Source organism: Crotalus tigris, unplaced genomic scaffold (assembly GCF_016545835.1).
Source record: "Crotalus tigris isolate CLP2741 ecotype Arizona unplaced genomic scaffold, ASM1654583v1 scf7180000023635.1308423, whole genome shotgun sequence".
In the NCBI taxonomy this organism is placed as follows: domain Eukaryota; kingdom Metazoa; phylum Chordata; class Lepidosauria; order Squamata; family Viperidae; genus Crotalus; species Crotalus tigris.
Window position 1 is genome coordinate 910,097 of NW_024100092.1, and position 14,892 is coordinate 924,988.

The window sequence follows — 14,892 nt, forward strand, 5'->3', positions numbered from 1 at the left end:
GGCACGTCACAGCGCTCCACTCGCGCGCGCGGGGCTTTCAGTTTCTTCCGCTTCAAACTTCGAGGGTGACGCTTCGGCGCCTCGGCCTGCTGGGAAATGTAGTCTCTTGGCCGCCCAAGGGCGCTCCCTGTCGGCCTCAAAGAATTACTGTAAAGAGAGTGAAGGTTCCTTCTCCGAGCTTGTGGATTGGTTTCTGGACGTTTCGTTACCAGGCTAGGTAACATCTTCAGCGGGGGTTAGGGGAGCTATAGATATTCACCAGCATTGCAAAATTATTCTAATGCAAGACTACGGTAGTGGCTGCCCTCCTCCAGTGGGGTCAGCGCCTAAAAGTGGAAGGTGGACTGGCCATGGATTACGTTTTTTGCATCGCATGGCTGGTGTACTGAGAATTGTTGTTCATCAAGATAACAAAATGCCGAGTGATATTGTTCCTTAGGTTTTTATGAAGTATAAGCTGGCTGAGTTCAACTAATGTATGGGATGGTGGATGAGAGAATCGAAGCTCTGTAAAAAGAACTGGGAGACTCTTAAAAGCTGTATTTGAGGATGGAATTAGACAAAACTAGGAATATAGATCACACAGGCCAAATGATGCTAGTTCATATTTATGAATAAGCCACAGTCATCTGGGTTTGATACACACACACACACACACACACACACACACACACACACACTATAAGTTAAGATGCAGAACCATCTAACTCCCAGGATCAGAGATTGAGGAAAACGCAGACAGGTAGTCTTCGATTTATGACCACAATTGAGCCCAAAATTTATATTGCTAAGTGAAACAGTTAAGTGAGTTTTGCCCCATTTTACGACTTTTTTGCCACTGTTATTAAATGAATCATTACAGTTGTTAAGTTAGTAACACAGTTGTGAATCTTGCTTCCCCATTGATTTTGCTGGTCAGAAAGTCGCAAAAGTTGATCACATGACCCTGGGATACCGCAACTGTCATAAATATGAAATAATTGCCGAGCATCCGAATTTTGATCACATGATCATGTTTAATACAAAGGTCATAACTGAAAAATGGTCATGTCACTTTTTTCAGTGCCATTGTAACTTTGAACGGTCACTAAATGAACTGTTGTAAGTCGAGGACTACCTGTACTATATATGTTTTGCCCCTTTGAGACTAATAGCAGCCCGGATCCAAATGTGAGTGGCAGCTGTCTGTTTTCAGATAAAAAATTTAGTCACAGTCCACCATAATAATTAATCTCCATTGTCTGTTGCTACATCCATTCCAAATAACTGCATGGGCCTTGCTCTTGCTTGGTACACGCAGTGCTGTAGGTAGTAGGTAGAATAAGTGAATCCTCTACTCTTTTTCATCTCTCCACAATTGTACCCATATAGGATGTGGTACAGATATGAAGTGCTTACCTGTAAATATGTTTTCTATGTAGTTTTCTGAGGCTGCAGCAGCTATGGAAGAGCATTTTCTGAAGATACTTCAAGAAAGAAAATCCTGTGTGACCTGGAGCTGCCTTAGGTACACCACAGGGACCTGCCAACTGAGAGAGAACATTGTCTGAAGGTAAGCAGCATGTAACAGATCCTGGGTATCAAATATGATTGGACTGTATTTTTTAAAAAACTAAATGAATATGCAAATAATTGTTTCTCTTTTGTTCAAGGGGGAGAGGTAACATGCCTGTAGAGTCAAGTTAGGCATGTTCAGAATTTTTGACTTGGTAAACCCAAAAGCTTAGCCATCATTGTTCCAGGAAATAAGTCTAGTCTATAAAATTTGTATAATATGTTAGCTGTGTTGAATACGAACTTGTTTTTTGCTACATAAATAATTTGCTTACTAGAAATGAACAGCATGAAGCTAAATAGGACCTTTATTTATTTATAAGTAATTTCTCAGTACAGGAATGTTTGCTGCTTGAAGATTGAATTGTTCATACATCATCTGTTTTAGAAAGGTATATTAATGACTGCAAATTATACAACACATTAGTCCTCCTCAGGAAGTGACATTGGCCCATTGTTAAGGGCACACAAAGCCTCTAATATCTAAAAACAAGAATATTTCTTTTCATTTTCTCAACTACTTGCTTTTGCAGCACATGAGAACAATCCCATTTTTCATGCAAAAGGTTTCCCACTCTGTCTGTCTGTCTGTCTGTCTATCTATCTATCTATCATCCATTCATCCATCCGATCAGCCCTTTATTTCTTCCACATTCTAGGTCACTTGCAACAGTTAAACCATATAATATAAATAAAATATTTACAATAATAAACCCTTTAACCCAAGCACAATTAATACAGAGCATTAATAATAAATACATTTATAATAAGCAATATGATGACAAAATTGCAGATAGTGAACCATCAATTTGCAAAAGACATTCAGAAGTATTCAGTTTTGACTGCTTTTGGATGGTTCTCCCCAAGAGGATCAATTGAGCTTCCACATAAACACGGTTCCAGAGTACAGTGTTGGAGTCATAGCAGAAAAACATTGACTGGCTTAACCTTCTTCACTTCATGAAAATGGAACGCCACCAGCAACATCTCCTAGGGAGGTCTCCTTAGAAGGGGTGACATAGATTGTCATTAAAAAGTCCTACTGACACTTCAGTATGAAGTATTACATACATATATTTAAAGTCAGAACTAGTCCTTTGCAGAAAATGAACAATCAGTGCAGAGCCTGCTAAATAGGAGTAGTAGAAACATGATGATGAGCACAATGAAGAGGAAAGCTGCAATGCTGCCCCCATGACCTCTCCCCATCTGTGACTATGAAAACAATGTTATTGCTGCCACCAGCAGGTATTTCCCGCTCAATGCTTTTAGTCTATGCATTGTTTCCAATTGATTTTCTTTCATTTTCTTTACATACTCAAAAGGACTTGAGCAATGCAGATTTTGATCATGACTTCACAAACTTTCAGTCACTAGGAAGGTATAGGAGAGCAGGCTGAGCTGGAAGGAGAGGTTAAACATGTCATCAGTTTGGAGTCATTGCACTGCCACAAGAGACCTAAGTCCAGCCTTCCATGAATTCCGTTGACCTTTATCTAGCGTTAATTTAGCTTTCACCATTAGTTGACTAGATTCCTGTATTAGAGGTGGCAGTAATAAACTCTTCTGTGCTTTTGAAGTCAACAAATGCTTCTGGTTATTTGAATCTGACAGAAGGGCTTTTACAAGAGTGTTTATTTCTCCCTCACCTCCAAACTTATAATAGAACAGTCTCTTTTTTAGAACCAACAGGTAAAATGAGTTAAAAAAGAAATATATGAGTTGTAAGAAATGTTAATTTATTTTTTGTTACTGAAGAGAATTATGTTGATTTACAAAAAGCACAACTTAATTGTACTGATTGAATGACTCTTGCTTATGCAAAGAATATTTAATTGTTGGAGACTAATAATAGTTTATCTTGTCTTATCTCCAAACCTAGATAAGATCAGAAATGGTTCAGAAATGGAGACAACTAGAAAATCCCAGAGCTGCAAGATTTGACTATATAGTTGAAAAAGCCTCCTGGAAGATGATACAACAAGCCACTTCTGTGGCTAAGACAACTAATGTACAGTGTTTGGATCTGCTTAAGACGTTGAGCGAGTCCTTGTGAGGACTTGCTTAAGGCAAGGAGACAATCCTTTTATAATTAGATTGCTATGAAGAACAAGTTAGATCATGGGTGTCCAACCTTTTGATTTGCCTGGGCCACGCTGAGTAAAGAGGAATTGTCTTGGGATACATATAAAATATATAACAGTAGGGAATGTATATAAATTTTAAAAACCCTTTTTTATTATATCTTGTCGAGCTACATTATTGGCTGTCCAGGGCTGCATAAGGTCCATGGGCTGTGGGTTGGACATGCCTGAGGTAGATGAAGAAACAGTACAGATGAGAGGATTTTGCTTTAAATTACATGTGCAGGGCAAAAGTTCAAAAACGGATTGTCTGGTGTTTGGAATATAGTACTGTACTTTTTTTACTGGCAGGATATAAAAGAGTTTACAAGTTTTTAAAAAAACCTTCATCAGAAAAGGGGTCATACTGCGTAACCTTGAAAAGACATGGCTCTAAAATTAGCCAGATTATGTTTCTTCTTTCCCTTTTCTTATAACCTACTTGTCTTTTTCAAATTAATTTCCTTTCTCCTCTTACGATTTGGTTTCTCTACTGTTTTTAGAATCTTATGGTACAATTGGTTACAATTATGGGATGGGGCAGGGAGGGGGAAATATGAAATATTAGTCATTTCCACCATCTTTCTCTCAAAAGTGTCAATTGCTATACAGGTAACTCTGTATTGCCTGCTTTTTTGGAAGGATTGCACAATGCTGGCTTTGTGTCAGCAAGATTTCTAAATGTTTTGGGTAGTTTTGTTATTGCCAAGACAAGGACCTAGAATAAGAGAGATGCATGGATACTTTTTTTATTACCCTTGTGCTTTATGCATTTCCCATTATGAATCTCTGACTTCAGCTTTATCCAAATTTGTAATACATTACTCATGATGTACTATGACAACATGTACCCTTAGGATAATGTCTAGCTGTCTTTTGCTATTTTCCTCAGTGAATAATATAAAGAGATGAAAAAATAGTATAAAAAGTCAAATAACATTTTCACAAACAATTGCCTACAAGGGTTTCCTATTCCTCACACAAATTTGAGGAAATGTTCAAATTAAAAATGTTAAGATTTTTAACATTTATTTTTTTCTAAAATATTAGAAATGTTCTCACAGCAGCATAAAAGATTAAAAAATATACAATTATCAATCCTTTGATTATGTGCCATCAAATTGGTGACTTAATGACCACATAGATTTTCTCCATCATATAAATATCAGTACCACAGTTAGTGTATTTTACAGAGCTTCTGCCAATTTACCTTTACAGTGAATTTACTGAAATAAATTCATTTTTTAGAATGTAACTCACTTGTAGAAGGAAAATAAAAAAAAAATATTGAAATACTTTTGCAAAAAGAACAATTCCTCAGGATGATCTGCCCCTAACCCAGTGTTTCTCAACCTTGACAATTTTAAGGCATGTGGACTTCAACTCCCAGAATTCCACAGCCAGCATTGCTGACTGTGGAATTCTGGGAGTTGAAGTCCACATGCCTTAAAATTGTCAAGGTTGAGAAACACTGCCCTAACCTGTCCCTTTTAGGTCTTCCAACATGCACCCATCATTACAGTACTATAACAGAGTCTATGCACTTTTTGGTTGTTTGTCCCTTTCCTTCCTTCCTTCCTTCCTTCCTTCCTTCCTTCCTTCCTTCCTTCCTTCCTTCCTTCCTTTCTTTCTTTCTTTCTTTCTTTATTTCCCAGGATTATGGACTTCTCTAGAGATTTAGGTCTTTGCATAATATATCCAGAATACGTAATTGAGCCTTCCCATTTGCACCTTGAGTAGAAATTCTAGATTGATATGTCTTATGAGCCACATTTTCCTTCTTGAGTATCTTTTGTTCTCAGCAGTATTCTCCACTATCAGAGTTCATAACCATCAATGCTTTTTATGTCCTGCTTCTTCATAGTTAATTTTCACAGAGTTCATGGGAAAGACATTGCCTGTATGATTCTGACTTTGCCTAGACTTGTAACGGCATCTAACCATCTAAAACCTAAGGACTAGTCTGTGCAGTATTTTGGTTTGCTGGTTCCTTTACTGTTGAAAAGTAATAAAAGACAAAAGCTATCCCTCATTTCAGTCTTCATGGTCACTTCAAAGGCTGCTCTCTTTAGGTGTTGTCATTAGCATGGTCTTCTTTATAATTTTAGTCCCGTTGGTCACTGTGCACCTTGACTTTCTCCACTACAGCTTGCAGATCATTTCCATGTATGGATGCTTGTGTATGCACACTCATGCATAAAATTCTGAAAGTTTCATGATCAACAAGTAACTTAAACACGTATCACGTTGAAAAGAGAAAGGACATAAGTGGGAAGAAGATAAAAAGAAAAAAACATGAGTTCCATTGAAGTCTTAAGATGAAATGGAGGAATTGCACAATCATTTGCATTGTACATTAGATGCTAGACCAATGTCAGATTAAAGCTAGGAATACGGTAAGGTGCACACAATAACTGTTTATAAATGAAGTTTTCACTGCAGTAATTATTAGAATGTTAAGAATTCAGATTATAATTTCCTCCACTGAAAGTCCCCTTGTCTTTTTCCTTCCAAATAAAATTCCATAAGGAGAGAAATACTGAACAATTACACAATTAACTTTTGAGTGAAGGCACTGGAGAATGCTCTATTGCAGTGATGTCGAACTTTTTAGAGACCGAGTGCCCAAACTGCAACCCAACACCTCTTATGTATTGCTGGGTGACAGGTGGGCGTGGCTACGGTGGTCATGGTAGACAGGTGAGCATGGTCAGCTTGATATTGCTCCTGGGGAGGGACGCCTGTGGGGGCCGGGCAATTTTGGTGAGATCCAGGGGGTCTTTGGTGGGTGGGGTGGTGGGCAGGAGGCTCATCCTGTGGGTGAGGTGAGGCGAGGCAGGGCCGGGGTGCCATTGTCGCAGAGCAAGGTGAGGCAGGAGGTGGGGCTGGGGCGGTTGCTGCCTGACACTATTGGCTCCCGCACACAGAGACCAGCGAGCGCATGGGTGCTGGGATGCATCTGGCCATGTAGGACCTCGGCGAGTCAGTGGGTGGCTGGTTGAAGAGGACAGTTGCCATCTCTGGGTCAGGGCATGCATGCCCACAGAGAGGGCTCTAAGTGCCACCTCTGGCATGCATACCATAGGTTTGTCACCATTGCTCTATTGGAATAGATCACAATTTTTAACATCTAATCCAATCTGTAATATTCAATATTCAAAATAGCATTTTCTTTTACTAGTGTATTAATGATTCTGGCCAAATTAAGTTCAATCCTTTTTTCTCATTCTATCTACCCCTTTCCTCAAATAATATTTTTTTCAATATCAGTGTACCTAAAAACCAAATAAACATTGACTATTCCCTTGAGCCAAGGATCAGCAAGCAGAACTTACACATATTTTGGCTGAGTGATACAAGCCAATGGACTAGAAAATATCACAATCCTTGGCAATATTGGAAGAAAACTAGAGGAAAACAATATAAAGTGGATGTGGTAGGACTAAAGAGATCATGGATCTCCAGAAAGAGGTATAAAGAGCCAATTTGTGTAGTGGTTAAGGTATGAAGCTAGAAACCGGGAGACTTGTGAGTTCTAGTCCCACCTTCAACATGAAGCCAGCTAGATGACCTTGGGCCAATCACTCTTAGCCCTAGGAAGATGGCAGGGTCAAACCACTTCTGAAATTATGCCAAGAAAACTGCAGAGTTGCGAGAGAGTTGCTAGGAGTCAACACTGACTGGAATGGACAAAGAAAAAAAAAAGAGCAAGCTATGATTTATTACCAAAGACAGGCTAAGATAGTGAGCATTTGTCCATGCACCCATTAACACTTGAATCCTCTTCAAGGCATTTAATTAACTGAAAAAACTGAAGAACCTAAATGTTTGTCCACAATTTTATCCAAATTTTGATTTGGCTTTATGTGTTGGCATTTTCTTTATGACTATTGCATCATATTTAATCTGATAAAAATGCAGATATGTCACAAAGACTTTGATGGTGGGAATTGGCGCAAGTTGGCAGGAGAGAGAACTTTTTTTTTTTTCTGAACCAATTCAGCACCTAATTTTCAAACTGGGCCTGCAATGGATTTTTATCGTGGAGAGTTCATATTTGAAGAACATGTTTAACCCAATAATAGAAAAGGAACTTAAGAAGAAACTTGCTGACAGTTAGAACAATTAACCAGTGGAACAACCTGCCTCCAGAAGTGGTAAATTGCTCCAACACTGGAAGTTTTTAAGAAGAGACTGGACAGCCATTTGTCTGAAATGGTATAGGGTTTCCTGCCTGAGCAGGGGGTTGGACTAGATGACTCCAAGGTCCCTTCCAACTTTATTATTATTGTTGTCTGAAAATGTTGTGCTGTGGAGAAAATGTTAAGCATAGGTCCTATAATATTTATTTGTTATACTGACCAGAAGTGTGTCAAGCTATCTCATTAATTTAAAACTCTTGCTTCTTCAACAATCCAGGAGCAGACAACATGGGGTAGAATTGTGTTCTTTTTCCTTCTCACCTTTAGAGTAGAAATGTGGGAATTGTTGGGTTCCTAGATTCCGTGGCTGCATAGAGACAAATCAAGAATATACCTGTCTCATTCTTAATCTGAGCAAGGGGAGGGACCACCTAACCATATGCCAGATTTGCAAGCAACTTATTTTTCTACCCGATAGCAAAAGGAAGAAATAATTACTGCTCAGTCGGGAGTGGCTTGTTTGAGACTGTTATTCAGTTATTAGATTTACGTCCCATCATTTTTGTGCTGGCACCTACCCAGCAAGCTGGATGTTTGCCACAGACCAATGACATGCAAGCTCAGGCAGAACTTTTTAGAAGAGTCCTTTTTAACAGTATCTTAAGATGGCAACTGTAAATGTAATCACAGGCTTGGCACAGGTTGAGACTAGAAATCCAATAAACCAGTGACAAATCCAAGGAAACAGATGAGAGACACAGTGATGTGGAATTCAGAGCTCTATCAACTTGATTGAATAGACCAGATCAGGAAATCAACTCCAGAAGAAAGCTAAAACTACTTTTACGAAGAGTTGTTTTAATAACCATCTTGCAAGTCTGAATGTCCTGTAACTTCTTCTTCATCTGATATTCTAGTGAAGTTCTGGGAGCGTCTGCCTGATTTGCTTCTGAATGTTGTCTGATTCTGAAGTTAAAAAAATGCTTCATCACTTTTGCCTACCCAAGGAATCCTGCCAAGGTCATATTCCCAACTTTCTACACCAGCAAGGTACATATAACAGAGCTGAGGCTTGAAAAGTTGTTGTCAGCATTTTCTGTCAGGGAGGGAGGCCAACAAATAAGGCGAGCCAAACTTCCACACAAATGCACAGCTGAAACATTTTGTCAGAATTTCCTCTTCTGCTGGCCTGCTTTTTGGCCAATTTGTCTGACCAGCAGAGCTCAGCCCTCTGCTGTTATATCTTAACGCATGTTCTGTTGGGACTCAGTGGCTAAACTCTCCCAGTCACAGTGGCTCATAGGACAGGGATACTTCATGGAAAAATTAGATTTGGATATTATATTCCTGGTTCCATTAGTGTTCTACAGAATTGCTGGCAAGGTTTATTTATTTATTTGTTTATTTCATTCATTCATTCATTCATTCATTCATTAAACTAACATCTACTAACAAGGAACTGTAAGATTGATGAACAAGAATAAAAAATACAAAATAATTGAAACAAAACTCCAGAAGTAACTGAGTGATTGCAGAGTGTATTGTGGGAACAAGCATGTTAAGACTAACATGTTAACTATTCTTTCATTATCTGAAAGTGGGTGATGTCTAGCTCCTCTTTACCATACTTAATTGGTTGATCACACACTTCATTAAGCTATGGTTTAAAGGATATAAATCACAATTGATTGATTGGCACAATATTCTGAATTAGCTTACAAAGCAGAACAGATGTGTTCAACCATTTAAACTACAAGCACCCACTCAACCAATTTTGGCTTAATGCAGTAAGTCAGTGGTTCTCAACCTTTCTAATGCCGCGAACCCATAATACAGTTCCCCATGTTGTGGTGACCCCCAACCACTTATACATCACCGGATGCCAGGAGCGTGGCCAAAGAAAAGGGGGAAAAATGGCGGATAGCCTTGTTTGACGACCCCCGTGAAATGGTCGTTCGACCCCAAATGGGGTCCCGACCCACAGGTTGAGAACCACTGCAGTAAGTGGATCTCTAGTCATAAAATGTTTGGAGGATAAGCCATATTAATTCGTCCATTGCTTGAGGTTTCTTAACCATAGACCATGGTTTGCTTAAAGCTAACACGTCATCTGAATAAGCATGATTTCAATTTCTAGTTACTTTCCACTGTCAAAAGAGATTTAAATGGTTTTGCAATAAAAATGCATATCAAGCATACCATTAAGGATAATCTCTATATAAAAAACTGTTACATGTGTACTCAAACCACTCAGTTTCTTTCTCCTCATACCTTCATGGTCCTGAATTGTTTTATTTGCCACTCGTCATCCACTCAAAGATTTTTTTCACAAATATTGCTGCATTGTAAATCTTTTTCCTGTTATGTTCTATGTGCATTGTGTGTGACAGAAATGATATTGCATTGCATTGCATTGCGACAAAGTACTGAATGAAGAGTAGTTTCACCTTGAAGCTATGGGAATCTTAGGAAGAATCTTAGCACAACCTGTGTTTTACAGTGTCTGTAATATACTGCAGTGTTTAAAAAGACTGCATTTGTGACATCATGCAATACACTTTCAATGCATGTATGCAAAACTAAGCTATGAGTCCTAATATAAATTATCCATGTAAGATTAGATAAAAAAGATGAACTGTAGGAAAAAAAATCTAGCTAATTAGCCAAGCACTTCTATTCATGTCTTTCCTGCAGATTCAATGTGTACTCCTTGACTGGAATTGCACAACATACTGAATCAAAACTAGGCAATCAGGTTTTAATGTAACACATTGTGGAAATGCAACCTAGTTTATAGCTTATCATACAGCAGACATGTCAAACACAAGGCCCAGGGGCCGGATGCGGCCCATGAAGTGGTTTCATGTGCCTGCGAAACTATCCTGGAAACAGTGAGGGAACGGCCCCCTCTGCCTTGGCCCTGGCCAGGCCAGCCGGGAGCCAATGTACAGTTTTGTGGTGGCCATCTATGCTGAAACGCATTCAGTCTTAGCTCCATAAGACCCCCCCACTGCATGGCCTGAGAGGAAAGGTGAGGCTCCTCCAGTGGACCATGCCTTGGCACTTGTCCTGGTCCCACCCCCTTCTGTCAGAGACACTCAGATCTATCCCACTCCTGCCCAGGCCCCCACAGGCACCCTTGATGCGAACGATGTGGAGCTGGCCATGCCCACCCAGTAGGCCACACCCACTCCATCCACGCCCACCCAGTAGGTCGCACCCACCTTGGCCACACCCACCCTGGCCACATCCACCTGGCCCCCTGAAAGCAACCGCAATGCTGATCGGGCCCTCAATGAAATTGAGTTTGACACCCTGTCATACAGTATTGTCCAAAGTCAAAAAACTGGATAAACCATGGGTAATTTAAATGGATACTGTATGTCATGCCAACCATAGGATTTATGTTCAGATAAGAAGAAAAAGCCTGAAAATTCAATCTTAAATATACTTGCAAGGCAGTGCGCCCCATTAAACATAGTGCAGTAGCATTTTTTTAAATATATAAAGCACATGCAGAACTTCATGGTACAATTACAAATTAAATGAAGAAGCTCCACTACACAATATGCAATTAATTTCTAAGTTAACATCAGGTTGCAATATAGCAATTAGGCAGTAAAATACTTATTATTTTATCATGACAGCTGAGTATTTAAAAAATGCTGAGATTGATCTAGCATTTTAATCTACACATATTTAGTTATTATTTCCTTATTAACTAATATTCCAGTTGGCATGTTTGCATTGGACCAATATGATAAAAATACAAATTTAGGATTACATTTTGGCTCACGCAATAGATTTATAAAATATTTTCCTATTTACATATTGCTCTAGTCAGCAAAAACTATTTCAGTATTGTTTTCTTGGTAAAAAAAAAGAGAAAATATGCAATTTTTAAAAAGTATGTACTTGGATTCATAAAATATGGTAAGCCATAATTTGCTTGTTCATGGTTTACTATAAACCAAGCTGTGGTTTACTCAATAGAATAGCAACAAGGCTTATTGAGTTGTGTGAACCCAACCAGGAAATTATCAGTAAACTACAGTAAAACCTTCTCTTATATATTTTATTATAAGTGAACTATTCAATTTCCATACATCTGTTGTGGTTATCACTGAAAAAAATGGAGCAAGTTCTTTTGGAAAAATATTAGGAAATCTTAAAAGTTTAGTATTACATGTTGACAGACAGGAAATTAGCTATTTTTACTACTGAGAGCATGTATCTGCCTAAATATCCATAATATCAATTCTGCAATATTCTCTATGTGTTCTTTTTGGGTATCTCAAAAAGAATTTTTTTGAACTAAAACATATTTTATAAATAAATAAATAAATATTACAATAACAATTTAATTGCAAAACTGAAGGCAAAAGAAATACAGAATTTTTTTAACTTAACATATTATCCTTGTGCTGTAACATTAAGTACCAGTGATAACCAGGTCTCTGTAATGACATATCTGGAGGCCAAATACTATAGCAATCAGTATCAAGAGAGGAATAACTATGATGAATAACTGACCTCAGTAATCAAACTCAACAGTGCAGTGTTTGCACACTTAGGGTCACGGGTCCTGGATTTCGTCAGGATTTACTGCTCAATAAATCAGAATTAAATAGGTAGCATCTTTTCTAACTAACACCTTATTAAAAAGTCGTGAGCTGGAAAAACTGCTACCAGATTTTTTCCGATTTTTTTTTTTGCCACCATAATCTCACACGGGTTTCTCCCTACAGCGCCTGCTGAATCAAAATACGTCCTGTTTCGAACAGTTTAAACTGGATGAAGGGTAGAGATGCTATAGTAGTAACAGCACAACCCTTTGGCGTTTGCATTCGGAAACCGTCGAGTTCAGCGGGCTGCCCTTGAGGAGGCGCGCAGTTACTGTTCAAGCGGACTGCAGGTCCCAGCTGCTGCGTTTGTTTGACGCCTCTCTCGGCAGTTGGGTTTTCACCCCGGTGAGCGAGCGCCTCTGCGAGGGAAAGAAAGCGCGCGAAACACGCGATTTCTGAACTGACTGAAGGGACCGAAACGGGGCGCGGAGCTAAAGTCTTCTCCTCTTCCTCTCGTCCTTTCCCGGGGTCTCGCTTTCAAAAGTGCAAGATCTGCACGGGGAAAATTTCCCCTCTGCAGTCCAAAGCTGCAGCCCTCGCTCTCTCGGTCCCCAGTCTGCTGGTCGCGGAGAGATGATGGTGTCTTCCCCTCAGGATCGAGCAATGATCTTTCGTTTTCTCCCAGGCTGCCACCAGCTGGAAAAAAAAACAAAAAAAAAAACACCAAAAAACAGAAACACCTCACTTACTGGCATACCTTAAAGCAGCCATTTTTCATTCTGCAGTAGCAGCCGCCCGTGATGTCATCCACCATCAAACAGCCAATCCCACCACCCGAGCAGCCCCCTCCCCTCAGCCAAGCACAGTCATCAGCAGAGGCAGCAAACTTTGGAGTCGACCCCCCCTTCCCTTCTCCCGGTCTCCCGTCCCGCCCCCCTCTGCAAAGCGCTTTCTTAAGGGGGGCGACGGCGGCTGCGGGCGCCGCGGCCGTTTCCTCCGTTTCGGCAACATCACTGTTCCGAGCTTTTGCGGGGATGCAAGAGCTCAAGGCGCGCGGCAGAAGCGCCAGGCTGTTGCCGCTGCTGCAGCGGCAACTCTGCTGGGGTGCCCTCTCCCTGTCTCCAGGCGGGATTGCAGCTTGGATGCTGCTGCTGCTGCTGCCGCCGCTGATCCCTCAACCTTTGCTTCATCTGGATCTCTCCTCTTCCCCTTTTACGCGCGCAAAAAGAAAAAAAGGGGTCCTGATTCCCCTCCTGTGCTCCTACCGCCTGCTTGTCTGCTGAGTCATGGACTGAAGGGCTCGTTCGCTCGCTCTTGCTCTCGTTCTCGCTCTGCTCTCTCCCGAGGAAATCACTAGCACGTCTTAGAGCGGTGCTGCTGCAGCCATTCGGAGCCCTCATTCCCGGGCCGCACGCTCATGCTCCTCCTTCCCGGCCGTCTAAAGAGGCCAGCTTGCCCTTCGCTGCGTTTTTCTCAACCCTCCATGGCTGTCCTTCGGGGCTGATTCCTCAGCATTCCTTCGGAGCTTCCTGCCTCACCCCCCCCCACCCCGGGCCAGCAATTTTTATTTTTTTTAAAAAAGATCCTCCCTGGATTTCTTCCACCCGAATACACACACACACACACACGTAAGCGCAGACCCGTTTGAACCATGATCGCGGCTGCCTTTTTGGTCTTGCTGAGACCCTACAGCATCCAGTGTGCCCTCTTCTTGCTGCTTCTGCTGGTGGGGACCATCGCCACGATTTTATTCTTCTGCTCCTGGCACCGTAAGTTCCAGAAAGGGAGGCATCCGATCAAATCGGTCTTCGCAGGGCGCTCAAGGAGCCGAGGTAAGAGACGCAGTGTTGGCTTGCTCACCTTGGCCGAGGGGGAAGGGAAGGAGGGGGGTTCCGCCGCTTAAACGGGGGTGGGGGACGGGGGTGGGAGGGATGTCAAAGGGAATCCCCCGGCATCTGCCCAGGGTAAGAAGGATGGGTTTCGCCGTTGCGGAGAACGGCGATCCTAATGGCAGGGCTCCAAATATTTGGGAAAGGGACTGTGGAGAAGTGCAGAGGTTGCGGCAGCCTAATCTCCACCCCAACCTCAATTTTTAAATGCCAGTCTGATGGTTGCGAACACCCCCCCCCCAACAGTCAAGTAGACTGTAACTTTCCCATCAACTTCGAAGAGAGGAAATACGTAGATATATATATATATACACACGTTCGCTTTTGGGGTCAGCTCTGCGTCGAGAAGACCGCACACTTTCATGTGGGAGATGGTAACGGTTGATTGGAAATAATTAAAAAAAAAAACCCGACTAATTTTGTAGAATGTGGATGCTGCTGTTCTGAAATGGAGACAGATACAGTCGTGTCTTCCCCCTCCCCTCTCTTCTCTTTCTAGATGCTGTAATGAGAACACATCACTTTCGTTCCGAGGTAATTTATTTAGCACGCAATCTCAAGGTTAGAAAAAAGTTTTCTTATTGAAATACTTCTATATTAAAAATGCATGTTTTGAAAA

At 40.9% G+C, this 14,892-nt stretch overlaps 1 protein-coding gene and 2 long non-coding RNA genes across 28 annotated transcripts in view; 2 read left to right on the forward strand and 1 right to left on the reverse strand.

The window, feature by feature from the left end:
* The first annotated feature begins 82 nt into the window (after positions 1–82).
* Positions 83–5,030, forward strand: LOC120297541. The gene is made up of 3 exons (XR_005553830.1): positions 83–217; positions 1,422–1,552; positions 3,437–5,030. It is a non-coding gene; the product is annotated as an uncharacterized LOC120297541 (long non-coding RNA).
* A 7,492-nt stretch (positions 5,031–12,522) lies between these two features.
* On the reverse strand, positions 12,523–13,789 carry LOC120297555. The gene is made up of 2 exons (XR_005553837.1): positions 13,650–13,789; positions 12,523–13,080 (listed from the first exon to the last, which is right to left on the reverse strand). It is a non-coding gene; the product is annotated as an uncharacterized LOC120297555 (long non-coding RNA).
* Positions 13,790–13,895: 106 nt separating this feature from the next.
* The window catches only part of DST (dystonin), a 314,302-nt gene continuing 313,305 nt past the window's right edge, over positions 13,896–14,892 (forward strand). For 19 of the 26 annotated variants that reach the window (XM_039320283.1, XM_039320278.1, XM_039320288.1 and 16 more), the window contains exons 1-2: positions 13,896–14,216; positions 14,773–14,834. In XM_039320283.1, the coding sequence (XP_039176217.1) occupies positions 14,036–14,216; positions 14,773–14,834 (243 nt within the window). In that variant the 5' untranslated portion in view covers positions 13,896–14,035. The remainder of the gene's footprint in view (positions 14,217–14,772; positions 14,835–14,892) is intronic. The other 7 variants (XM_039320313.1, XM_039320316.1, XM_039320280.1 and 4 more) reach the window with 1 other exon arrangement.